Consider the following 25,466-nt stretch of genomic DNA (forward strand, 5'->3'; position numbering starts at 1 on the left):
TATTGAAAAATCTTGCTAAAAAAAAGAACATTTAATTATTAAACGACGCACACAAAACGTTTGATTAAGAATTTTCGAAATTTCTCAGTTTCTCAATTTCTCCATTTCTCAAATTCACAATTTATAAAATACTGAAAAAAATATAATAAACAAAATTATAATTAAACAAATATGTAAAAGCAGTAATTACCAATAATGAAAATTAATGTAATCAAACTACCAATTCTAATAAAATAGAAATAAAAAAATGATGTCAACATATATGTTAAAAATTGTTAACACTAATTAATACTTATACAATCGAGCAATACTTAAGTGGCAATTAATTATTAATTATTATAATTAATATAATTAATATAATTAATATAGTAAATAATTAACACAATAATTAAATATTATAATTATTCCACAACTATGATTTAAAAACTCTTTTAGCAAACTAAAATATTCTGTGTGTCATTAACCTTATTCATCATCATTTTACTCAATCATTAGATAAAAATTAAATATTAAAATATTATATATTAAAATCACAGTATTTGAATGTACAAAATTCTTATTTCTAATACCGCATTACTTTAAAATCTTAGAGTAGAAGAATATTTTAGTCTTAAAAGTCTAATATATTTTTTTGTAAAAAAATATTATCTTTTATCTTATAAAAAACCGTTAAATTGAAATTAAAATAGAAAAGAATATATAAAGTTCGATACATACATTGAAAAGATAAAAGATTTCCTTTTCAAGACATCTTAATGAATAGTCAGGTACTAACTATTTTTCTTAACGGAATTAACAAAAATTACAAATAAGCTTGCCAACCATGAAAGAGTAGGCACAAATTACTGGGATCTCGGGCCTGTTGAATTAATCTTTCAACTTGTCCCTCGACGCTTAAAGTGACACCCTCCTCAATTCCCTGTAACTTTTGTTGTACCTTGAGTAAAGCTCTATTTGCAAATTTGTTTATTTCCAATGCACCTGAAGCAATGGGGAAAATTAACGAAATATTTTTATATTAATTGCATTATATTAATTTATTAAGTGCTATTATTAATTGCATATATTTAAAATAAAAAAGTATATGAGCAGAGTTGCCACTAAAATTTTATTTTCTTTCTCCCTGATTATTTTATTTTTAGAAATTTTTGAGAAAATTCTTTAAGAATTCAATTGTTAAAAGAAAAATACGAAGTTCACCTAAAATAATTCTAAAATCTACTTGTTTACAATTAAATTTTACAATATTTCGATTATTCGAAAATTTTTCATTTAAATAAATATATTAAAAAATTTAACGAATTTAAAAAAAAATAAAACCAAATTTTTCAAAAAATTAACTTTTTCAGAATTTTAAATTAAAATTATTTAAAATTTAGTTGACAATTGCTTTTTGTTTCCTAACTTTTATTAAAATTTTTCTTTTTAAATATTTTCAATTTTAAAATTAGTGTATTGAATATAATTCGATTCTTGCAAAGAATCTTATAAAAAAATTTCAATAATTGAATTCCTTTGAAGAATTTCTTTGAATTTCTTTAAAATAAAATGGAGTTTGTTAAATAATTTTAATTAAAAATTTTGAAAGCAATTAAATTTTATGAAGAAGAATTTTATTAATACTGTATTGAAAATAATGAAATTTCTGAGAAGAATTTTATTATTTATAAAAATAATTTAATTCTTGCAAAGAATTTTACTATATTTATAAAAATAATTAAACTCTTCCGAAGAATTTATTAAAATTTTAGGAAATAAATGAATTTTATGTAAATATTGAAAAATAATTAAATTCTTTTGAGGAATTCTATTAAAATTGTTATAAAAAGAATTGAATTTCTGCAAAGAATTTTACTATTTATAAAAATAATTGAAATGATCGAAGAATTTATTAAAATTTTAGGAAAAATTGAATTTTATGGAAATATTTGAAAATATTTGAATTCTGCCGAGGAATTCAATTAAAATTGTTTTGAAAATAATTAAATTCTTGCAAAGAGTTTTACTATTTATAAAAATAATTGAATTGTTTCGAAGGATTCATTAAGATTTTAGAAAATAATTGAATTTATTAGAAATATATTAACATTTTTTTTTAAATTGAATTCTTCTGAAGAATTTAATTAAAATTGTTTTGAAAATAATTGAATTTCTGTAAAGAATTTTACTATTCATAAAAATAATTGAATTGTCTCGAAGGATTCATTAAAATTTTAGAAAATAATTTAATTCTTTCGTGAAATTTTATTGAAATTTTGTTAAAAATAATTGAATTTTTGCAAAAAATTGTACTATTTATAAAAATAATTGAATTCTTCCAAAGAATGTTATTATTTATATAAAAATAATAAGATTAAAATTAAAATTAAAATTATTATTAAAAATAATAAGATGGAAAAAAATCGAAAATATTTCAAGGTTTTTAAGTTTTTCGAAAATATTTTGCAAACTAAAAAACAAAGTTTTTGTAGTAATTCTATAGAGATTTGATATTTTTACAGCATTTTTTATAAAATTCACTGACATTTCCCTGACTTTTGGCAACCTTGAAGGCATTTTTTTTAAAGAAGAAAGAGAAAAATATGTAAAATAATTGTAAAATAAATATAATACTTTACCAGTGTTGCTACTTGAAGATTCAAGTGTACTGGAGTTTTGAAATTTGGAGGCTTTAGTTGAACTTATGGACCATATAAATAGAGGATCATAAAGCAAAACTTGAAGTAATGTTACGATTATTTCTCTCTGTTCTTGCAGTAATTTTAATGTTTTCTCGCAGGAACGTCTCATAACGCCTTCAACACCCGATATTCCCATTGGGACCTCAATGTCACGTGTGAGACGAAATGGAACCGTTTCCGGTGTTGATAAAAGTTTTCCTTGCTCGAAAGCAATGCCTAGAAAAAAACCACAAGATTATAATAATGATAAAAAAAATAATAATGACAATGACAATATTAACTAAAAATAATCATCATAATAGTAATTATTACTTTATATATTTTTCATAAAATTATAACAAAATTTACTAAATATTGAACTGTTTTAAAATTTAATATATTTTGAATATTAAATTTAGGAAAAATTTGAACTTTTTTCTACAAGAAAAAAAAGTATTTCTTCTACTTAGAAGCAAAAGATCTAAATTAAATTAAACGGAAAATAAATTACTTTCTTCTTACCGAAATCGATATGTATTACTTCTGCTGTCGTATGGTCAATTAATACGTTTTGTAAATGTCGATCTCCAACGCTCAGAATGTATCCAACAATTGAAGTTGTAGCAATGCTAAAGAAAAACCAATTTTGGATTTTTTGCAACATTTTATGGAATTAATTTTTATAATCGAACATTAATTTATTAAGACAACAATTTTTAATTTTAATTCATAATATTTAACGCAATTATATTATTGCAATAAAATTTGAATTTTAAGTAAAAATAAATAATTTCGTTCATTTGAATTTTAAAAACTTTAGAGACTTGACAAATAAATAAAATAAATGAATATTCATAGGAACACATAAAAAATCTTTTTAGTGATAAATAATAAATATTTATAGAAATATATAATTTTTCTCATTGATAAAAAAAAATATCACAATTTACCTTCGAGTGTAAGTCAATCTTCTCTCAAACCAAACTTCCGACGAAGGATACATTTCAGTGAAGAAATGATGGAATGCTGGATGCAATTGTTTACAACATTCAAGATATGCTTTTAATTTCATTTCATTTGAATCACAGGACACGGCCTAACAAAAAAATAAAATAAATTTAAAGAAAATGAAAAAGAAAGAAAGAATGAAGTATGAAAAAATTAAGTAAATAATTTTTTTGCGATTTTACCTCCATTTTTTTGCGGCATTCCAATCCTGTAAGATCTTGTGGATAGTATTTTTTATGAATTCCTGAAACTCGATCCGCACCGAGAAGAATATGCGATATTGGCGATGTATTTTCGCACCACTCCAAAACTCCCGAACGTTGTGTAAGAGGAACAACCTAAAAGTAAAATAAAAGTCAATAAAATTGTTAATATTGTGTTAAGAATTAAATTACATTAAAAATTAACAAACGAGTCAAATAATGAAAATGGAAGAAAAGAAAATCTTCATGACTTACCTTATAGGTTCTAATATTTAATTTTCTTTCTTTAGTTTCCTTATTCGCGTTCAATAATGAATTAATAACTGTGAATACTTGTTGCATCACAGCATCCTGTCTCATGTCATCTTGTCCCTAGAAAAATTATAAAGTACATTATAAAATAAATTAATAATATTCAACATAGGCAAATAAATTCTTTCGAAATTTATAAATTAAGTAATTTATATATTAACTACCAAAATATATGCGCGCCAGCGCGCGGAACGTGGTATTCCATTTATTATTTTGTAAATTAAAAAACTTTATATTTTCAAGAATAAACATCAATTTTCGAATGATTGCAGATTCAAAATTTAGAGAATTCACTTATTAAGTACATTAAATATTCTTGTTTATTATTATTCAAAACTTTTAATAAAATTTTTCGCAAGAGTTTCATTATTCTTATAGATAATAATATTTTTTAGAGCAATTCAATTATTTAAAATAGGTACAATTTTAATAAAAATTCTCGAAAGAATACAATTATTTTTTAAAAATATTAATCAAATTCGATTATTTTCAAGAATTTTAATATAAATTCAATTATTTTAGACAATTTTGATGAAATTATTTTTTTAAAAAAATAATTATTTTCAAAATGTTTAATAAAATTCCATCAAAAAATTCAGTTATTTTCAAAAATTCAGATACAATAATTCTTCGAAACGATTCAATTATTTTTATGGATTGTAAAATCCTCCACAAGAATTCAATTATTTTCATAAATAAGAAAATATTTCTCAAGATTAAAATATTTTCATAAATAATAAAATTCTTCAAAGGAATTCAATTATTTTTAAAAATATAATTTTAATTCAATTACTTTCAACAATTCTGATAAAATTCTTCGAAAAAATTCAATTATTTTTATAAATTGTAAAATTCTTGACAAGAATTAAATTATTTTTGTAAAGAATAAAATTCTTCTGAGAAATTTAATTATTTTCAAAATTTTTAATGCAAATTATTTTAAAAAATTACATTATATTTACGAAATTATATGAAATTCTTTAAAAAATTTAATTATTTACAAAAACTTTAATAAAATTGTTTAAATGAATTTAATCTTCTATGAATAATTTTAATATAATTTAATAGGAAAATTATTAATTACAATTAATAAGAAACACGATTATTTAAAAAATTTAAAAGAAAATCTTCATAAAATTCAATTACTTTCAAAATTTTCAGCAAAAATTATTTAAAAAATCTCCATTATTTTCAAGATAATTGAAATAAATTCTTCAAAACAATTGAATTATTTTAAAGAATTTTAATAAAAATCTTGCCAAGAATTAAATTATTTTCAATACAATTACATCGACAATTTAATTATTTCTGAAAATAAATGAATTCTTGAATAGAATTTTATTAAAACTTTTTTAAATAATTGAATCCCTGCGAAAAAATGTATTATTTCTACAAATAATTGAATTTTTGCCAAATTTTAAAATTGAAGTGAATTTTTGAGAAGAATTTTATTAAAATTATATTTAAGATAATTGAATTCCAGTGAAAAAATTACTATTTATTGATATTATTGAATTCTTTCGAAAAATTTAAAAAAAAATGTTTAAAAATAATTTAATTTTCCCTGGAATTCAATTAAAATTGTATATATATAAAATAATTGAATTTCAGCTAAAATTTCATTATTTTTAAAAATGATTACATTCTTCAATTGAATTTTATTTAAAGTTTTTTAAATAATTGAACTCCTGTGAAAAATTTAATTATTTTTTAAAATAATCGAATTCTTTCGGAGAATTTTTACAAGATTTTTAAAAATAATTAAAATTTTCGAAAAAAATAATTCAAATTGTAATACAATTATTTTCAATAATTAAAAATGAGTGAAATCCTGATAGGAATTTTATTATTTATATAAATTTTTTATTTATTTGTTGACCTTAATATTATTATATAAAAATAATTGAATTTTTTATCAAGATTTTTATTATTTATAAATTGACTTTTTGCGAAGAATTTTATTTACAATTATTGAAAATAATTGAATTATTCATAAAATTCAATTACTTACAAAATTTCAGTAAAAATTATTAAAAAATAACTCCATTATTTTCAAGAAAAATTTATATAAATTCTTAAAAACAATTTAATTATTTTAAAGAATTTTAATAAAAATCTTGCCAAAAATTAAATTGTTTTCAATACAGTTTTAATTACATTTTCTCGAAAAAATCAAGTATTGTAAAAAATGTTGATAAAATTTTTGAAATGAATTTAATTATTTAAAAATTTTTTTATAAATACTTTACAAGAATTCAATGATTTTCATTGCATTAATTTTTAAATTTTAAACATTTAAAAAGTTATTAAACAAAAAAGCAAACAGCATCTAACTTCAAATTGCGAACAGATTACCGGAATACAACTTATTTTATTTTGCTACGTATAAAAAATTTAACAATCTCTTTTTCGACTTTTTCATATTTTTAATTAACAAAATTCTGTATTAATTACTTTTTGCTTTTTTTAAACAGAGAAATTTTAATAATTTAATTTATAAATAGAGATTTTTGTTTTAAAAACTACAAGAAAATAGAGTGAAAAAAAGTGTCAAATAAGAGATATGAGAAAAGTCAAATAATTACCTTGACCAATTGTATTCTTGTAATACCATCAGTTCCAATACACTCAACTTTTTTTGGTGCATTTATTCCACCAACGTTGACAAATGTGTTTTTGTACTTTTGAATACCGATAATATTCTCATAATTTCCATTTTTCCGGACACTCATTGTTATTGTTGGTATAGCGATATTATTCAAATGTTTAATATTACAAATCGCCTGATTAGACGGTATCACGTGCGATGAATTTGCTGAAAAATTTTACACATTTAAAAGTACAAATTTCTTTGCAAATCATGAAAAATGTAGTAAATAGAGTAGATGAGCGCGAAGCCTGCCAATAATATTTTAATTTCTAATTAATAATTCAAATAAACAATTGATTTGATTTCAAATTTGATTTAAAAAAAAAATAAAGAGAAGAAAATATAAACTTACGTCGTTTCTTTTCTGCCTGAAGATACGCAAGTTGCACAAGTGAATGAGAAAGTTGTGACATTTCCTCAATAATAGGATGAATTTTCGTTTTCAATAAATGATTAATCAATTTTGTCGCAGCCTTAACTCGTGCCATTGGTTCAGTTTCTCTAGGTACTTGCAATTTTCCAAACTCCGAATCCCCCATTAAATTCTTCAAAGCCAATAAAACAGGTAGTGTATGATGTGGATGCTCCATAGCGCACTTTCTCAAAATTTCATTAATTTTCGACGTAAACTGATCATTCACGATATTCATATGCGGCGCCAATTGCGGTATAAGAGGAACAAATTTATAAGAAGCAATTTTTGAAAGATACTTGGATAAAATTGAATTAAAAATTGCATGCTGCATATTATCCAACCAAAGTGATACGACGCGAAATATCAGGAAATCATGATCACAACTCTGCTCTAATGTTTTCAAATAATATCTAAAAATAGACGAAAATTTTACAGAAACTTTTTTATCGTAATTTTTTTGTATTACGGTTTGATCCATAATTTAAAATATTTGAACACTATTTCCAAATATAAAAAAATAATATACTTACTCCAATGCAAGCGAGAGATATAAATTTTTATCATTTTCAAAATTCTCGAGTTCAGCTGCATCATTTTTGCTTTGTCGTTGATAGATGTTTATTGCTCTTCTCAATTCGTTATCCTTGGCATCGATTTTGTCTGACATACTGTTGGAAAGTTGCGCTAATGATTTTAGAGTTTTGAATTGAGGCGATTTTATGTACTCCGATATTTGTCGATATTGCATATCGGCGAATCTAGCCAGTGCGGCATGTGTTTTATATAAATTAATTAAATCATTTGATGTTGGCTCCTTGATCGACAAGAAAGTGTTTATCGATTCTTGATAATACTGCTTTATAATAACCTGCAAATTGAAAGGTTCTTCAAAAATTTCTTCATTTCTTATTCTATTATTTATCACACAATAAAATGAATGAATAAAAAAATAATTTTAAATCAGTGAATCAGTGAAAAATTCTAACATTTAAATATAAATTAATTAATAAGTAGGTATAGTAAGTAATAAGCTAATAAATAGAAGGAAATATAAATTTTTAAAAATGCTGTTTTTAAGAGAAGAAATTATTATGATAATTTCAAAATTTTGTAAAAGATAAATTACACTTACTTGAGGATTTCCCGACTCCGTTTCTCCGATCCAATTTCCAAACGTGCACAAAGCTTGAGCCCGAAGACTCGGCAATACCGAAGGATCGTTCATTAAAAGTCTGAGAAGAAATTGAGCTATCTGCTGATTATCTTGACTCCATGCCAAATGTGCTTCAGTGAAACATAATTTATTCTTTATCTCCTGGGACAAATTATTCTGTTTCGCTAAAGAATCTGAAAAATATTTTTTATTAATTATTACTTTAATATTAAAATTGATTCAAAATTAGTTTAATCAATTTTGTAATAATTATTATTTAAAATAATTTTAATATTTTAATAATAGACTTAGAAAGTAAATAAACTGAATTTCAAATAAAATAGATAAAAGTAAAATTAATGTAAAATTAATTTCAAATAAAGTAGAAAAAATATTTCTTACCTAAAGTTCGAGTTGCTATTCTAAAATGTCCTCGTTGTTCAGCAAAATGAACTAAATCCAAATGCATGTCGATTAAAACATTCTTTAAACTATCGTCCGTCACGTGCAACTGCTCAATTTTGCAAATAGCAATTCTCTGCGAAATCAATGGCTCGACAAATTCAAAATCATTATTTTTGATATACTCATAATGTTTCCATTCATTAACACGATCTCTATAATCACTGGAATTTGTGTTATTACACTCTTCAATTTCCCGCAACATTTGCAGTTGTGTCAACATCGGATACACAGCTTTCGTACTCTCTGTAAAAAAAGAATATCAACATCAATTTTTCTTTCTAAAAAGAGCACTTTCTAAATTGATTCTACAATTTTTTGTATTAAATTTTCTATTTTAATTGCTAATTTAGTAATTTTAGTAACTTTAATTACTTCATGAAAGTTGGCACAAAATTTTTATTTTATTCTTCCCTGATTTTCAGACAGAATATTGAATATTTCCCAGACTCTAAAAAATATTCTGATACACTCTTAAAATAATTAGATACACAATAAAATGTTTTTAATGCATTTATTTGGGAATATCTTTAATTCTGAAATTATTCAAAAACTTCAATAAGCCTTTATTTGGATAAATATTTAATCATTATTATTTTTTCATAAAGATTATGATTTACAAAAATTCTAAATTTCAAACTGACACTAACTTTTCAAAAATTATTTTCAAGATTTAAAATCAATAATTTTCTAGAATTTTTAACTGAAATACTTCACTAAATTAATTATTTTTAATAATTTTGAACTAACTTTTTCATAATCATTATTTCTTTTTAATTCTTTAATTTTTTTAAAATTATTTAAAATTTCAATTTTAAACCTTTTAAAATATAATTATTTTTGTAATTTTTAAGAAAAATTATTTGTTAAAAAAATTATTTAAAACAAATTATTGTCAAAAATAGAAAAAAATTTAGAAATAATATTTACTTTTCATAATTTTACATTAATAAGTTGATGTTTTTTAACAAAAAATTTTTGTAGAAAAAAAAATGTTATTCTAATTTTTTAAATATTTTTAATTTTGAAAATATGAAATAATTTAATTCTGGCATAGAATTTCATTAAAATTTTAAAAAGAATTAAATTAATTCGAAGAATTGTATTAAAAACTTTTTAAAATAATTGAATCCTTCTAATGAATTTGAACAAACTTTTTAAAAATAATTGAATTCTTTCAAGAAGTTTGATTTTTGAAAGTAATTGACTTCTCTCAAGGAATTTGATTTTTGAAAATAATTAAATTCTCTTAAGGAATTTTATTTGTGAAAATAATTGAATTCTTTCGGGGAATTTGATTAAAATCTTTAAAAATAATTGATTTATTTCGAGTAATTTTATAAAAATTTTTTAAAATAATTAAATTCTTTCAAGGAATTTTATCTGTGAAAATTCAAAATAATTAAATTCCTGTGAAGAATTTTATTAATTACGAAAATAGTGAATAATAATAATTAATTAGTTAACAAGTGAATTTTTCTAATTTTGAATATGAAATCATTGCAAAATTGAAGTTTATACTTGAAAATAAATCTATAAATATTAATACCTATCATAAATATTATGATAATTTAATATTTTTTAAAAATAATTAATATTATTCAAGAGAATAAATTAATATTATTATAATGATAAAATATGAAAAATGATTTCTATTTACCAAGACTAATATTGCGAAGACATTTAATCACACAACAACGAGCATTGTCAATGGCTTGCTTTACTCCCATTTTGTCATTTTCATTGAGGCATTTAAGAGCTTCATAATGATATTGACAGTAACTTGGATTTTTCTCGTCAATTAAAGAATTAACACTAGTTTGCGAAGAAGATTTCTGCTCCAATAAATTCCAATCTCCAAGTCTCCAGGCGCATTCATATTTATAATCGTTATGCTGCTTGTTTACTTTATCCTCATTTATACTCGACGTAAATTGATTTAGTAGAAAATACAAGCCAGTCTGTTGCAAAATATGAAGCATGTCTAAGGAAAAAAAATCTGTTTCATTAAAAACATTTCTTACAATTACAAAATTCCAAATATAACAAAAAACTAAAATAAAAAAATATTCTGAGTGCATTATATTAAATTATATTAAGTATATTAATTTTGTTTTGATTTTTTATTTTAATTTCTTATTTAAATTTTTTACTTTTAACAAATTTTTGTATTTTAATTTTAAATTTGTTTTTAATTGTAAATTTTATTATCTTTTTAAGAATGTTCTAAAAATAAATTCAAATTAAAACAAAACCAACATAATGTTAAAATATAGAAAAATTTCAACTTTAAATTTAAAGTTTTGATTTAATTTAAACTTCTACTGAATTTAAAAGATTAAAAAAAATTTATAAACTTAATTACTCACCCTTTTTGGACTCAATTCCACACGAAAGTTCAATATCCTGCATGAGCATTGCTTTATCCCATTGCTTTAAATCAACATAATGTCGTATTCTCGACGCAGAATCAAGTAAATGCATCGATCCACATCCATGAATCGCGTCCGGATCACCAATTCTTACATTAGCCTCACGAACAATATCCTGAAGAATTTTCCCACGCACCGGATCTTTCTCAATAATATAATCAATTAACGTACTCGTGCCAATATAACGATTTCCATTTAAAAACGAATCACACCAAAGTTCCGCATACAATACAGACGTAAAATAAGCCGAACAATATTGCGCTCCTTTTGCAATTGATAAATAATCAAAATTCAAATTCACAGTTCTGTCCGACTGAATCCAAATGAAATTCACTATATTCAACATACACTGTACCGATTTATAACTGCATTCCGGATTTTCCCCTTTATTCGATTTCCACGTTAGAGAATTCTCCTCATCGCCAAGGGGGAAATTATGATGAAAAAATCGATTAATAAATGCGCAAGTTTCGTCAATTAATTCCGTATTATCAATCAATACATTCACCATCAAAGGAAGAAGTTTCTCACAAAATTGCACGCTCAATTTAAAAATAGGAATAATACTCTGCATGAAAAAATTTTGATAACAATCAGCAATTGTACAGGTAAAATTTTGAATCCAATTTCCATAGGCATCCGTGGCAGTTTCAATCCAAGAATTCTCTCTCAATTCCCCACAAATCTCTAAAATTACAGCTTCACTCGAATCACTGACACTTGCCTTCGTTATAAATGGTCGAATATATTTCAACAAATTCTGTAACTTATCACTATTCATAATGCCCTCGAAATTTTTCAAATAATTTTCCTTTATCAAAATACGTCCCCAATATGACGAGAGCACCGTGTACAATGCCATCGCACTTGCCTCGCGAATTTCAATATTTCTATCATTTATCAAATCCGACAGCAGAAGCAATATTTCGTATGTCAACATTTCCAAACGTTTACTATTCTCAATTCGTTGTATTTGTTCAGGTAGAAGAATCATTGTTGACAAATTACCAGGACCCAAATAACCCAAACATTTTGCCGCCTCTTGAGAGATTTCCGCCTGTGACGATTCCATCAATTTCGTCAATTTATGTATCAAACGATGTAAAATACTCGATGCGCTACAAACTGTTTCCAATTTTTTATAATGCTCCTTCAATTCCTCCCGTCTCTTCGATAATTCCCCCCCTAAACGCTCTAAACTTTCCATATCGGTTGAATTTTTATTCAAAAAATAAATAAACTCCGTCTCTAGTGATTCAATCCTCGTGTTGTAACAAAGATCTTTGTGTATTTTTCTCATCTCCTCGAAAGCTGGTGAATTGGGAAAATATTCCAAATTTGCGATTACGTCGACGAAAGAATTCTTTTGCTCCACGATGAGAAATTTGAGAACTGAGACTGCTGACTTCTCGTCCCTCAGAACACAGCGAGTTAGAATTCTAACGCAGGGAATAAACATCTCTTTGAAAAAACCAGAACGTTCCGGTAGAAACATTGCGAGGAATCTACGTAAATACCCACAGATCACTTCAGTAAAATTCTCCTCTTCAATTTGAAAAAGCAACGTAGAGCAAATATCTCTTATCAAAAAGGGCGCAATTTCATCAAATTGACCACTTTTCATTTCCCTTGCAATTATATCACAGAAATAGAAATACTGATGAAGTGCCTTCAATTTAAACTCCTCGTTAGTAGTATAAACATTTTTCGTCAACTGAAGTAGGACTTTTTGCAAAACATCCCTACGTTCTGCTCCCAAATAGTGCACTAATTTACCCGAGAGGAAAAAATTATTCTCCATATACAATAGACATTCGTCAATGTCACTGACAACAAGTCTCGTGAAGCTCGTCTCGGGAAATTTAACACTCAATTTCGAAACATTCGAAAAATATCCCTCGTCATGCAACTCCTCCACTAAAACAATAATTATCCGATCTAAATTTTCATGAAGTAGATCAATAAATCTTTTCACCGCTTTAAATTCCCTTTGATTCGTTTCCAAATTACGAAGTATATTCCTCAACCAAACTTCTGGATTTTTAGTCACTTTCGTCAATAACCAGGCGATTACTTTTGAAAAAGACTTCTCAAATTCTCGTTCGAAATTAAATTCCTGTTGCTCGCAGAGAATCTTCGCCTGATCGATATTTCCCGTTTGAATCAATATCGGAAGTAGCGTGTGCATGAAAACTTTGTAAAATTGTTCCTCACTGGAGCAATAAGTCACATCGAAGGGGAAATTATCAAACGATTTTTGCACATTCCACCAACTGATCAGTAGATAATTCAAATTTTTCTCAACTATCGTCTCATTCTCTTTTTCTTCCTTCAACATGATTTTCAGTATTTTTCGAACATTTCCACTATCGACACTTTTTAGCGCCGCGAAATGAACCAACAGAAAAAGGGCCGGTAATCGAAAGAAATTGGAAGCGTAAATAATTGCCGAGATAATGTACAACATACTCGTTCCTCGAGTCATTAGTTCATCGCTTTTCTCCATATTCTTCAAATCTCCCTTGACTAGAAATGAATCGTGAAGCAAGAGCTTCAATTTTTCGAATAAATACATTTTCCACTGATAATCAATGTCGACTGATGAAAATAATTCATAAACGCATCGTGCCGCTTCCAATCGCACCACAAAGAAAGAACTATTAACGTACTCGAATAGATATTCAACAACCGATTCATTTTGTCTTAGAAATTTTAACGAACGATCAATTTTAATAATTTGCCTGAGAGATTTTAAAAATTCCAAATGCATCAAAGGACCGTAAGTTTTTATTGGTTCTCGTATTTTATTCTGTAGAATTTCGTGAAATTTAGTGACGAGCTTTAAAATACCGGTAATATTCTCTTCGAATCGAACAGCAATTTTGAAGAAATTTGGCAACCAGCGTAATAATTTCAGTGCAATTTCCTGATTTTTGTATAAATAGGGAAATAGTTCGTTAAGTAGATTTTTGAAAATTTCGACAGATACTTGTGTGTGTATTCCCGATTCGCTTTTACTGATTATTTCCAAAATGTTCATTAATACTTGAATATCTTTCGATGATTTTAAATCGTAACCCTCGACATTTAACAGACTTTCTAGCAAATTTTCCTGAATGTCAATTAATTCTTCGTCAGTTGCTATACAACAGTAGAGAATAAGTGTTTTAGCGATACTATTCTTTTTTTCCTCAATAGTGGCTTGTTCCATTTGATTGTCCTTGTCTATGAAATTCGTATCTTGGTTCGATGTCAATTCCTGCGATTTGGGAATATTGACATTTTCCAGAGATTTTAAGTGTGAATATAAATTTTGTAGCGCCTTCACATTCTTCACGGTTGAATCGATGATAATTTGATTAATTTGACAATTATTCGTTGCTTGAAAAAGAATTCTCAGGACTTTCATCATATGTAACGTATTTTTATGATCGAGTTTTGTTAAATCCGTGTCGGACAGAAATTTAAAGATTTTCTCAAAATTCTCCTTAAATAGAGGCAATAGCGGAAAATCGTGAAAATCATTTTCGAAGACTTCTATTTCTTTCAAATCATTAATTATTCTTACAATTAGAGAACATTTGACGATAATTACTCTTACCGATTCGCTCTTATTTGTCGGTTTGAGAATATTCTCCAATTGCGTATAGAAAGCAGCTAAATATTCTCTATTATGAAAATGTTTAATTTGTTCCGTGTCGTTGTTCTTCGTTGGATTCTTATTTTCGTTGAAAATATTAATACGAAATTTCATAGCTAAATAACATTTTTCCACATCTGTGAGATTGAAATTTGATTCGTCCAAAGGGACATTTTCTTTCGAAATTGAATTTTTGTGCCATGATTTTAACATTAAACCAATTAATAGTTGAGATATGATTTTTATCGAATCTAAAGTTCTGATCTTTTTCCACGGAACTGCTGAGACCCATTCTACAATTTGTGTTTCAAGTGGAGTCATGTAAGTTATTTCGGAACTTGAATTTGTACTTAATTCAATGAGTCTCTCGGGTAATATTGTGTGACTGCATATTATCAATAAAGTTTGAAGACCAAACAGGGACCAATTCATTGTTTTTGTGACGTACATTTTCAGCAGAGAATTCAAATTTATGAATCTGTCGTTTTCGATTAAGTACTGTAAAAATTGATGACCCGCCTCTTGATTGACCTTTGTCGACAAGTAGCTAAAAAATTTATTCTTCATAGTAAAAAATGAATAATTTAATTAGAGGTAAAAAGTGCATTGAATTTTTAAATAAAAAATATTCTTGAAAATTAATTTTTAAATTTATCTAAATTTTGTTTAATAGTTTCATTAAACCGATCAGTTGCTTGTTGTAATTTTCAAATTATTTAGTATTTGAAATAATAAATATTCCAAAAAAATGCATTTCCAATAATGTTCTTCCATTCCCAATTTAAATAAAATAAATAACATACCTTGCGACTGTATCTAAAATTTCGCTCCATAAAAATTTGTTCTTATTCCATGTTTCTTGGGAATCAAAATTTTTCTCCACATCCACGAGCGCAATTCCAAGTTCGTATAAAGTGAGAACAACTTTTGGCAATGTACTGGACTGCATAAGCAGTGAAGACAAAGTTTGTAGAAATAATGTGAACTCCTGTGGTTGAAGAGTAGCAGTGGGATACTTCTTAAAAAGTTTGGCAAAAATCTTTAACATCGGTAAGGCTCTTTCCGGCGAACAACCAGTAATCATATTAATCAATAATCCATTTTCCTTGGAAATGCGTCTTCTCTTTGGATTCTCACTACTCTGAATCTCCGTCTGACTGAAAACTTCTTCCGCTGCTGTTGGATCTTCTATTATTTGCCTGAAAACTAATAATTTCAAGTTCAAAAATTAACTAAAAGAATAAAGACAAAAATAAGAAAATCACACAATAATAGAATAAAAATTTCCCAATTGAGAATATAAATGAAAGACAAACAATTTTTGGAAAAATAAATAAAAATGTAAAAAATTTACCTTCACATCCAAGATCAATGCAAATATTGGATAGAGTTTGAGTTTTACTGATTTGTAAAATCATTGTACACATGTTTCGTAATATTGTTTTCCAAATAGCGGCATCAATAACACAAGAATTTTCATTGTTCATTGTCGCTCCAAGTGGATGATGACTTTGAACAAATATCAGAAACAATTCATATTTCTCATCGTGCTTGAAATTCATACATTTTGGTATTAAAATCTCTCCAAGTTTACATAACGAATTGTGTCTCTCAACGGCTAATTCTTGACAAACTGCAATTGCCAATTTAAGACCAGAACGAATAATATCCTCATTTCTTTCCATGTCATCAAAAATTTTACCTGTAAAATTAATTGGAAAGTACAATTAAAAACTAAAGTAATAATAGGTATAAATAAACAATTAATAGTACATTGTACAACTAGTGGCGAAAGTGTGATTTTTCGAGAGTGAAGTTTGCGGCTCGAGCGTAGCGAGAGCAGCAATCACTCGAGAAAAATCATTCTTTCACCACGAGTTGTGCACTACGTTTTCTCCAACGCCTTGCGAGGAAAGGTTTCTTCGTGAGTTTCGTTTAATTTTAATTTAAAATGTTCTTATGTTTAATATAATAAAAGACGAATATTTTGAGTGGGGAAGAAGTTAGATACAAAATAAATCTCGGTCAAAGAACAAGAAAAAAGAATAAATTCATGATTTACTTTCGCCACGCCAAATTTACTTTCGCCACGCTAAAAATTACTTTCGCCACGCTGAATTTACTTTCGCCACGCCAAATTTTACTTTCGCCACGCTCTTCAGAGCAGTTGAGAAAAGTTCTACTTTCGCCACACTTTTCTACCAAGAAAAGTACTCCTTTCAGAGCAAGTGTTGGAGAAATACAATTCTTCCTCCATGAGGGAGCAAAAATTAAAAAAATAATTTTCTTAGTATAAAAATATTTACCCAGGAAAGGTATCAATTCTTTCGTTTTAAGTGTTAATGTCAGTGATGACAAAGAACATCCATATTTTGTAATCAATTGAAGTGCTTCTAAAAATTTTTCTTTCTTTATATAATGAGAATCATCGTCGTAAGAGTTTTGGCAAAGTTTCAGTAATTCCTTCCATTGCTGTTGAGTTATATTATTTTGGTATTTAGGAATGGAAAGTATGTATGTAGACAGAGCGTAAAGATAAGTTGATTGAGCAAAAAGATATCTTGAATCGTTAAATATTTCTAGGATAAATGATATTATGTCAGACGTGTTCAAATTATTATGAGCCAACTTTACAGCTTCCAAGAGAACTTTCAACGCTTTCGTTTTATCACTGTGTGGCGATGAATCTTTTAGCTAAAAAAGAAAAGTAAACTTTAAAATTATAAAAATTCTCAATCAACAATATTATTCAGGGTTGCCACAAAAAATTAATTTTGTTTTTCCCTAACTTTTCCCTGATTTACAGACAAAATTTTCACTTTTTCCTGATTTAATCATTATTATAACATAGGCATTAAGAATTTCAAAAAATTTCAAATTCAAACCTTTATGAAATTCAACAACTTATAAGAATATTATTATAAAACATGAAGACGTCAATCACTCCGAGTCGAAGAGTCTTCATGTTTTATAAAAATTAAAATTTCCATAAAATTTTTCAAAAAAAACTTAAATTATTTTAAAAAATGTAATAAAATTCGTAGTAAGAAATACATTATTTTCATGAATTATAAAATTTTTCAGATGAATTCAATTATTTAAAAAAATGTAATAAAATTCTTCATAGGATTTCAATTATTTTTTAATACAATTTTAAATAAATTTTTTGAAAAATGTAATTATTTTCAAAAATTTTATTAAAATTCTTCGACAGAATTCAATTCTCCATCATTTTTAAAAATTCATGCCATAATACTTTTAATATTCAATTATTATTCAAAATTTTAATTGAAATTCATTTTTAAATCAATTTTCATTAGAAAATTCGACGAGAATTAAATTATTTGAATAGAAAAATAAATAATTTATTGAATAAATGAATATTTCTCAAAATTGAATTATCATTTAAAGAATTTTATCAACATAATTGAATTTATTCGATGAAATTTAATAAAATTTTCAAGAATAATTTCATTTTTCGAGGACTTCGATGAAAACTGTATTAAAATTAATTGAAATTCTATTACGAGTTTTATTATTCATGAAAATAATTGAATCTCTGTAAATAATTTCATTATTTATGAAAATACTGGAATTATTGCGAAGAAATTTATAAAAAGTTTGTAAATAGTTAAATTCCTGTAAAATTTTTATTATTTATGAAAAATTTTATTTTCAAATATAAATTTTTAAATAATTTCATAATCAAAATTTGAAAAATTCATCTATTAAGTACAAAATTAATTATTATTGTCTATATTTTCAAAAATTTTAATATAATTCTTCACAAGAATTCAATTATTTTCATATAAATAATAACATTCTTTGTAAGAATTCAATTATTTTTAAAAATAGTAGAATTTTTTGCACAATTTCAATTATTTTTAATATAATTTCACGAAAGAATTCAATTATTTTCTAAAATTTTAATAAATCCTTCTAAACAATTCAATTATTTTTTAAATAGTAAAATCTTTGACAAAATTCAATTATTTTCAATAAAATTTTTCAAAAGAATTAAATTATTTTCTAAAATCTTAATAAATCCTTCGAAACAATTCAATTATTTTTATAAATAGTAAAATTCTTTGCAGGAATTCAATTATTTTCAAAACAATTTTAATTGAATTCCTCGGATGAATTCAAATATTTTTAAATGTTTCCATAAATTTCAATGATTTCCTAAAATTTTAATAAATTCTTCGTAATAATTTAACTATTTTTATAAATACTAAAATTCTTTGCAGGAATTACATTATTTTTAATCCAATTTAACTGAAATTACACTAAAGAATTTAATTATTTTTAAAAATTTCCATAAAATTCAATTTCAAGAAGAATTTAAAATTTTCTAAAAATAATTCAATTATTCTCAAAATATTTTTAAAAATTCAATATGAAAATTAAATTACTTTCAATGCAATTTTTAAACATATTCATAAAAAAATTGAAAGAATTCAATTATTTTCCAAAAATAATAAAATTCTACTGATGAATACATTTATTTTGAAGATATGCTTAATTTTAATAAAATTCTTTACAAAAATTTAATTATTTTCGAAACAACTGTACTTGAATTTCTCGAAAGAATTTAATTATTTTCAAATATTTCTATAAAATTCTTCAAAACAATTCAATTTTTCCTTAAATTTTAATAAATTCTTCGATCATTTCAATTATTTTTATAGATAGTAAAATTCTTTGCAGAAATTCAATTCTTTTCAAACGGTTTTAATAGGATTCCTTAAAAGATTTTAATTATTTTCAAATAATTACATAAAATTCATTTAATTACTAAAATTTTAATAAATTCTTCAGAACAATTTAATTATTTTTATAAACAGTAAAATTCATCGCGAGAATTCAATTATTTTTATAAATAATAAAATTCTTCTCAGGAATTCAATTATTTTCAGTATAATTTGAATAAATTTCTTCTTCATAAAATTCAATTGCTTTCAAAATCTTCAATTAAAATTATTAAAGAAACTCCATTATTTTAAAAAAATTCAAAGAAATTCTTCAAAAGAATTTAAATAGGATTTTAAAAGTTTTTAATAAAATTCATCGCCAGGATTCAATTATTTTCATAAATAATAAATTCTTCGAAGGAATTCAATTATTGTCTTAAAATTTCTTGATAAGATTCTATGCAAGAATTCAATGATTTTCAATACATTAATTTTAAAATTGAAAATATTTAAAAAGAAAATTTTTTTAAAAAGTTAGAAAACAAAAAAGCAACAAAAAAACAGATTACCGAAATACAACGATTATTAATATAGATTATCAACTATTATTAGAAATAATAGTAATTACTTACATTCATGACAATATTATGCACTGCACCTAATATATCATTCCAAGTAATTCTATCTCCTCCATTGTTTACACTATTTTGGGTAATGTGTAACAAATCGCCTGTATTTTCCAAAAGCTCGGACAACTGTTGTACCGCTGACTAGAAAATAAAAAAACGAATTTCACTTGTCAATAAAGAACGAATTTGCATAATTGATATTTGATTGTTGCTTAATTTAAAGAATTAATTATTAAATAATATATTTAATAAATATAATTACTGAAATACATTTAATATCAAGTATGTATATTATATTCAATATGTTGTTAACCCACCTTTCTCCCAGCATTAACTTTAGAATTGGCCAATTCTATTATTCTTGACAATTTTTTTTCAGTCATTTTGATAATTTTCCTCTCCAGTTATCATTTGATTATTGTGCAATAATATTTTTCGAAACAAAACAATTTTACGGCGAAATCGGCGAAATTTTTCACAAAAGAGAAATTGTTAGGTTATATTTTTGTAGTATTTAAATCACCATTTTAAATAGCGGAAAAAGCAGGGTTGGGTTGTTGAAATTTCAAAAATTTACAGTTCTTCTGATTGGCTGTTGCTGCAATAAATAACACGTGAATGAACCTTAATGTTTTTTTGCTTCTATGTTCTAACCTCAAAAAAAATTACTGTCACACGTGTAAAAGTCCCTTTTTGTTTACAAAAGTATTTCTTTTAATTTTCACATTAAATAAAAAGTGTAAAGTTTATTAAGTATCGTGTAAAAGATAAATATGAATGCAAATGAAAATAAGAGATCGCGAAAGAATTCGAATAATTCATCAATGTTGAAGGAACGTCAACAACAAGGATCAAATTCCTTAACGAAAAAAAAATATAAAACTATGTATGATTCGGAAGAGGAGGCCAGGTTTGTGATAATTTTCTTTTATTTAGTAGAAATATTAAATTTTGCATGACTTTCTAAAATTATATTAATAACGTCTATTGAAATTTAAATGATAATTAGATTGGAAAGAGCTGTTTTCGGTGACGCGAATGATGTGATAGAAAATCTTTTGGGAGAAGATGACACTGAAAATACAGTAAAAGATGAACATAAATTGGAGACAAAAAGCCTTCAAGACAGTGATTCGGAAAATTCTAAAATTTCTGATTCGGATAATGATGATGATAATGATTACGAATCGCCGAATAAAAAACGAAAAGCCTGGGTGGACGAGGACGATAATCAATATTCGTGAGTATTAGAAAATTATTATTTCTTATACAAATATTTTATATAAATAGTTCTTTATTAAATATAAAATAGTTCTTCTTATTTTATTTTTTCCAATCGTTTACTTTAACCAATTGTATTTTTAAAGGGTCGAAGATGCTTTCCAAGCGCAAAATCGAAAGCTAAAAGAAGCAGGACAAGAAAAAAAGTACACTCAGCATTTAAATAAAAAGTTCGAGCAAATTTACGGAAAGCCCAAATGGGCTTCGCTTGATAAGAAAACAGAAGTCGACTCCGATGATTCAGATAGTGAAATTTTAAGAGTAGGTCATTTTCAACTTGAAAATAATTTTTTTGTTAATGTTTTAAAGTTAAAAACTGATTTTAAAATTATCTTTTTAGTAGATAAAAATACTATTATTAAAAATATTCTAATTATATTTCTTTTTTCAGCATAGTAATCATACGATTGTAACAAAAAGCAAAAAGTTACGAAAAGGTACAATAGAATTAAAAGCTGTGACTGATATTAATAGAAAAACTCATACAGAAGGACCTTATATATCAAGTATACAGTTTCATCCAACTTCCACGGTTTCATTAGTTGCTGGATCATCAGGAGTTCTTTCACTTTTTGAGGTAAAATATTGTCAACGAAATAGAAGCAAAATATAAAATATTTGGCAAAACATTAACGAAATATAGTAGAAAAAATGTTGTATAGATAATTTTACTAATTTAATAATTTTCCAGATCGATGGTAAAGAAAACAATAAACTACACAGTTTAAAGTTCCAAAAGTTTCCCATAAATACAGCTAGATTTTTGAAAGACGGGAGTCAAATTATTGTCGGTTCTATGAGTTTTGCCCACTGTTTCACGTACGATTTAATCAGCGGTAGTACACGTAAAGTTCCTTTACCTCACGGAATAACAAACATGAAGGTTGGTAAAAAATTAATTATTAATTATCAATTAATCGAAAATTATTAAAAAAGATCGTAGTCTAAAAAGCAATTTTCAAACGATTCCACGGTTGCCACAGGCCAGGGATTTTTATTAAATTAAAATTAAATTAAAATTGTTTTCAAAAATTTTAATAAAATTCATGGGAAAATTTCATTTATTTTCAAAAATTAATTAATTCAATGATTTTTAATATTCTAATATTTTAATAAAATTTCCCAAAAGATTTGTTATTAAATAAAAATTTTGATAAAATTCTACACAAATATTTAATTATTTTTCAAAAAAATAAAAATTTCATATGAATTCAATTATTAAAAATAGAATTTGCATAAATTTTTTTTTGAAAAAAATCAATTGTTTGAGACTTTTTTTTATAAAATTCTTCGCAATAATTCAATTATTTTCATAAATAATAAAACTCATGGCAGAATTTCAAATATTTTTAATACAATTTTAGTCGAATTCCTTGATAGAATTCAATTATTTAAAAATTTTTAATGAAATTATGTATAAGAATTTAATTTTAAGAAACATTCAATTATTCAATAAATTATCTATGTTTGTATTTAAATAATTGAATTCTCCTCCAATTTTCTAATTCTACGATTAAAATCTCTGAAAATCTGAATTTTTCATACTTTTAATTAAAAATTCTATGGAACTAATTTTCTTCAAAAAGATAAATCGAAAATTTTTAAAAATTATATCAAGTTTTTATTTACTAATGTATATTTAATTGAAGAATTCCCGAATAATCGAAATTTCATGTAAAATAGAATTATATAAACATTTGTTTACAATTTGAAAATTCTTAAGAAGAACTTTTTCAAAAATTATTAAAAATAATTGATTTACAGAAGAATTTTTTTTTAAAATTGTAGAAAATAATAATTGAATTGAAATGATGAAAATAATTTTGAAAGTGTTACTGTAATAATATTCTTATAATATAAAATACTGGTCTTATCACTCAGTCATCTTTAATTATTAAAAAAAAGGAGTGATCCATTTCGTCATGTTTCACAATAATATTTTTATCAGTTATTGAATTTAAAAACGTTTAAATTTGTAATTTTTGAAAATGGAAAAATAATGATTAAATATGTATTTGAAATTGAAGTCATTGGTGTTTTTGAATAATTTTACAATTAAGAAAATTCGGGAAATTCGTAAATAAATGTAAATAGAACATTTTTTTGAGTGTCTAATAATTGTTAGAGTGAATCATAATATTCTTTAGGGTCAGAGAAAAAGTGAAAATTTTATCTTGAAATCAGGGAAAAAGAAAATTAAATTTATGTGGCAACTCTGAATTCAATTTAATAAAATAATATTTCGAATAATTTAAACACATTTTGTTTGAAATAGAAATTTGAAGTTTCTCCTGATGGAAAATACATAGCAATTTGCGGCAGATTGGGTGACATTCAATTATTATCAAGTGTCACAAAAGAGATTATTCACACGTTCAAAATGAACAAAAAATGCAACGCCCTCGCCTTCACACCGGACAGTCAAAAATTAATCACGAACGGAGGTAAGTAAAATTCGATTAAACTTTTTTTTACATTTTACTCTTAAATAATTTTTAAAAAATTTATTTTCTATTTCAGAATGCTCCGAAATGTATGTATGGGACATGAGAAGTAATATGTGCCTTCATCGAGCGATTGATGACGGTTGCTTAAGTGCAGCTTCGATAGCAACATCGTCAAGTGGTCAATTTATAGCAACTGGCAGTAAACAGGGTGTTGTTAATATTTACGATACAAACACAGTGCTTGCAAAGGAAAATCCACAACCGTTAAAAATGATCACAAACTTAGTTACTTCTATTACAAGTTTAAAATTCAATCCAACATCGGAAATATTGGCAATTGCCTCGTCAAAAAAGAAGAATGCCTTTAAATTAGTCCATATACCATCGTTCACAGTATTTGCAAATTTTCCAACATTTCAAACAAAAATATGGAATCCATTGGCTATCGACTTTTCACCCAACAGTGGCTTTTTGGGTGTATCAAATAATCAGGGTCACGCTTATTTATACAGATTGAAGCATTACGGAAATTATTGAACATATTTTTTTGTATGTAAATAATATTATTGAAATTCAATAATTCAAAACAATGTGTACAAATTTTTTTGGAATTAAATATTTTTAAACAAAACTTTACTTTATTGCTTTAAATTCTAGGAGAAATTTAATCTCGAAATAAAATTTTTATTTTCTTAATTTTTAATTATAATTGAAATTAATTCTAGAAAAATATTTTTATATTCTTAATTTTTAATTATAATTTAAATTCTGGGAAAATCATATATCAATAAGCTAAACAGGGTTTAACTTATTTTCAATACGATTTTAATTGATTTCTTCGAAAATTTCAATTAGTTTTAAAAATCTTGTAAAAATTCTCCAAGAAAATTCAATTCCTTTAAAAAATAATTCAATTTTTCACAGGAGTTCAATTATTTTAAATACAATTTTAATAAAATTCTTCTAAAAAATTTACTTATTTTTTAAAATTTTTGCAAAAATTCAATTATTTAAAAAAGTTTTAATAAAATTATATTCAAGTATTCAATTATTCTCATAAATTATTTAATTTGTCGATTTACTGAAAATTATTGAATTCTTGTAAAGTACAAAAAAATTTGAAAATAATTTTATTCATTTCAAAAATCTTTTATCAACATTTTTTTCAACAATTGAATTTTTTCGAAAAAGTTTTATTGAAAATAATTTAATTCTTGGCAAGATTTTTATTGAAATTCTTTAAAATAATTGAATTGTTTTGAAGAATTTAATTCAATTTTCTTGAAAATAATGGAATTTTTTTTATTTTTTACTGAAAATTTTGAAAGTAATTGAATTTTATAAAGAATTTTTTTTAAGTTTTTAAAATAATCGTGTTTATTATTAATTGCAATTAATAATTTTTCTATTAAATTATATTAAAATTATTCATAGCAAATTAAATGCTTTTAAACAATATTATTAGAGTTTTTTTTAAATAATT

At 24.5% G+C, this 25,466-nt stretch overlaps 2 protein-coding genes across 2 annotated transcripts; one reads left to right on the forward strand and one right to left on the reverse strand.

Moving 5' to 3' along the window:
• Window positions 1–522: 522 nt before the first annotated feature.
• Window positions 523–20,768, reverse strand: LOC122507686 (serine-protein kinase ATM-like). The gene is made up of 18 exons (XM_043620536.1): window positions 20,573–20,768; window positions 20,259–20,396; window positions 17,242–17,629; window positions 16,290–16,637; window positions 15,739–16,141; window positions 11,233–15,482; window positions 10,524–10,847; window positions 8,804–9,109; window positions 8,381–8,595; window positions 7,779–8,116; window positions 7,186–7,658; window positions 6,769–6,998; window positions 4,127–4,243; window positions 3,851–4,006; window positions 3,611–3,756; window positions 3,183–3,289; window positions 2,619–2,897; window positions 523–981 (listed from the first exon to the last, which is right to left on the reverse strand). The coding sequence occupies exons 1-18, from the start codon at window positions 20,636–20,638 to the stop codon at window positions 803–805; spliced, it is 8,463 nt and encodes a 2,820-aa protein (XP_043476471.1). The 5' UTR covers window positions 20,639–20,768; the 3' UTR covers window positions 523–802.
• Window positions 20,769–20,896: 128 nt separating this feature from the next.
• Window positions 20,897–24,614, forward strand: LOC122507687 (U3 small nucleolar RNA-associated protein 18 homolog). The gene is made up of 7 exons (XM_043620538.1): window positions 20,897–21,165; window positions 21,265–21,495; window positions 21,623–21,797; window positions 21,928–22,113; window positions 22,228–22,419; window positions 23,812–23,980; window positions 24,057–24,614. Exons 1-7 carry the CDS (start codon window positions 21,029–21,031, stop codon window positions 24,518–24,520), a joined length of 1,554 nt encoding a protein of 517 aa, XP_043476473.1. The 5' UTR covers window positions 20,897–21,028; the 3' UTR covers window positions 24,521–24,614.
• The last annotated feature ends 852 nt before the right edge of the window (window positions 24,615–25,466 follow it).

The sequence above is a fragment of the Leptopilina heterotoma genome, unplaced genomic scaffold, assembly GCF_015476425.1.
Source record: "Leptopilina heterotoma isolate Lh14 unplaced genomic scaffold, ASM1547642v1 Lhet_51, whole genome shotgun sequence".
NCBI lineage: Eukaryota > Metazoa > Arthropoda > Insecta > Hymenoptera > Figitidae > Leptopilina > Leptopilina heterotoma.

Bases quoted from the DNA above. Each gene is read 5' to 3' on its own strand.
- LOC122507687 (XM_043620538.1), top strand. From the start codon at position 21,029: ATGAATGCAAATGAAAATAAGAGATCGCGAAAGAATTCGAATAATTCA. The intron at 21,166-21,264 runs GTTTGTGATAAT...AATGATAATTAG, and splicing joins GATTCGGAAGAGGAGGCCAG to ATTGGAAAGAGCTGTTTTCG. The intron at 21,496-21,622 runs GTGAGTATTAGA...GTATTTTTAAAG, and splicing joins GAGGACGATAATCAATATTC to GGTCGAAGATGCTTTCCAAG.
- LOC122507686 (XM_043620536.1), bottom strand. From the start codon at position 20,638: ATGACTGAAAAAAAATTGTCAAGAATAATAGAATTGGCCAATTCTAAA. The intron at 6,999-7,185 runs GTAAGTTTATAT...AAAATTTTTCAG, and splicing joins TCAGGCAGAAAAGAAACGAC to CAAATTCATCGCACGTGATA. The intron at 2,898-3,182 runs GTAAGAAGAAAG...GTTTTTTTCTAG, and splicing joins AGTAATACATATCGATTTCG to GCATTGCTTTCGAGCAAGGA.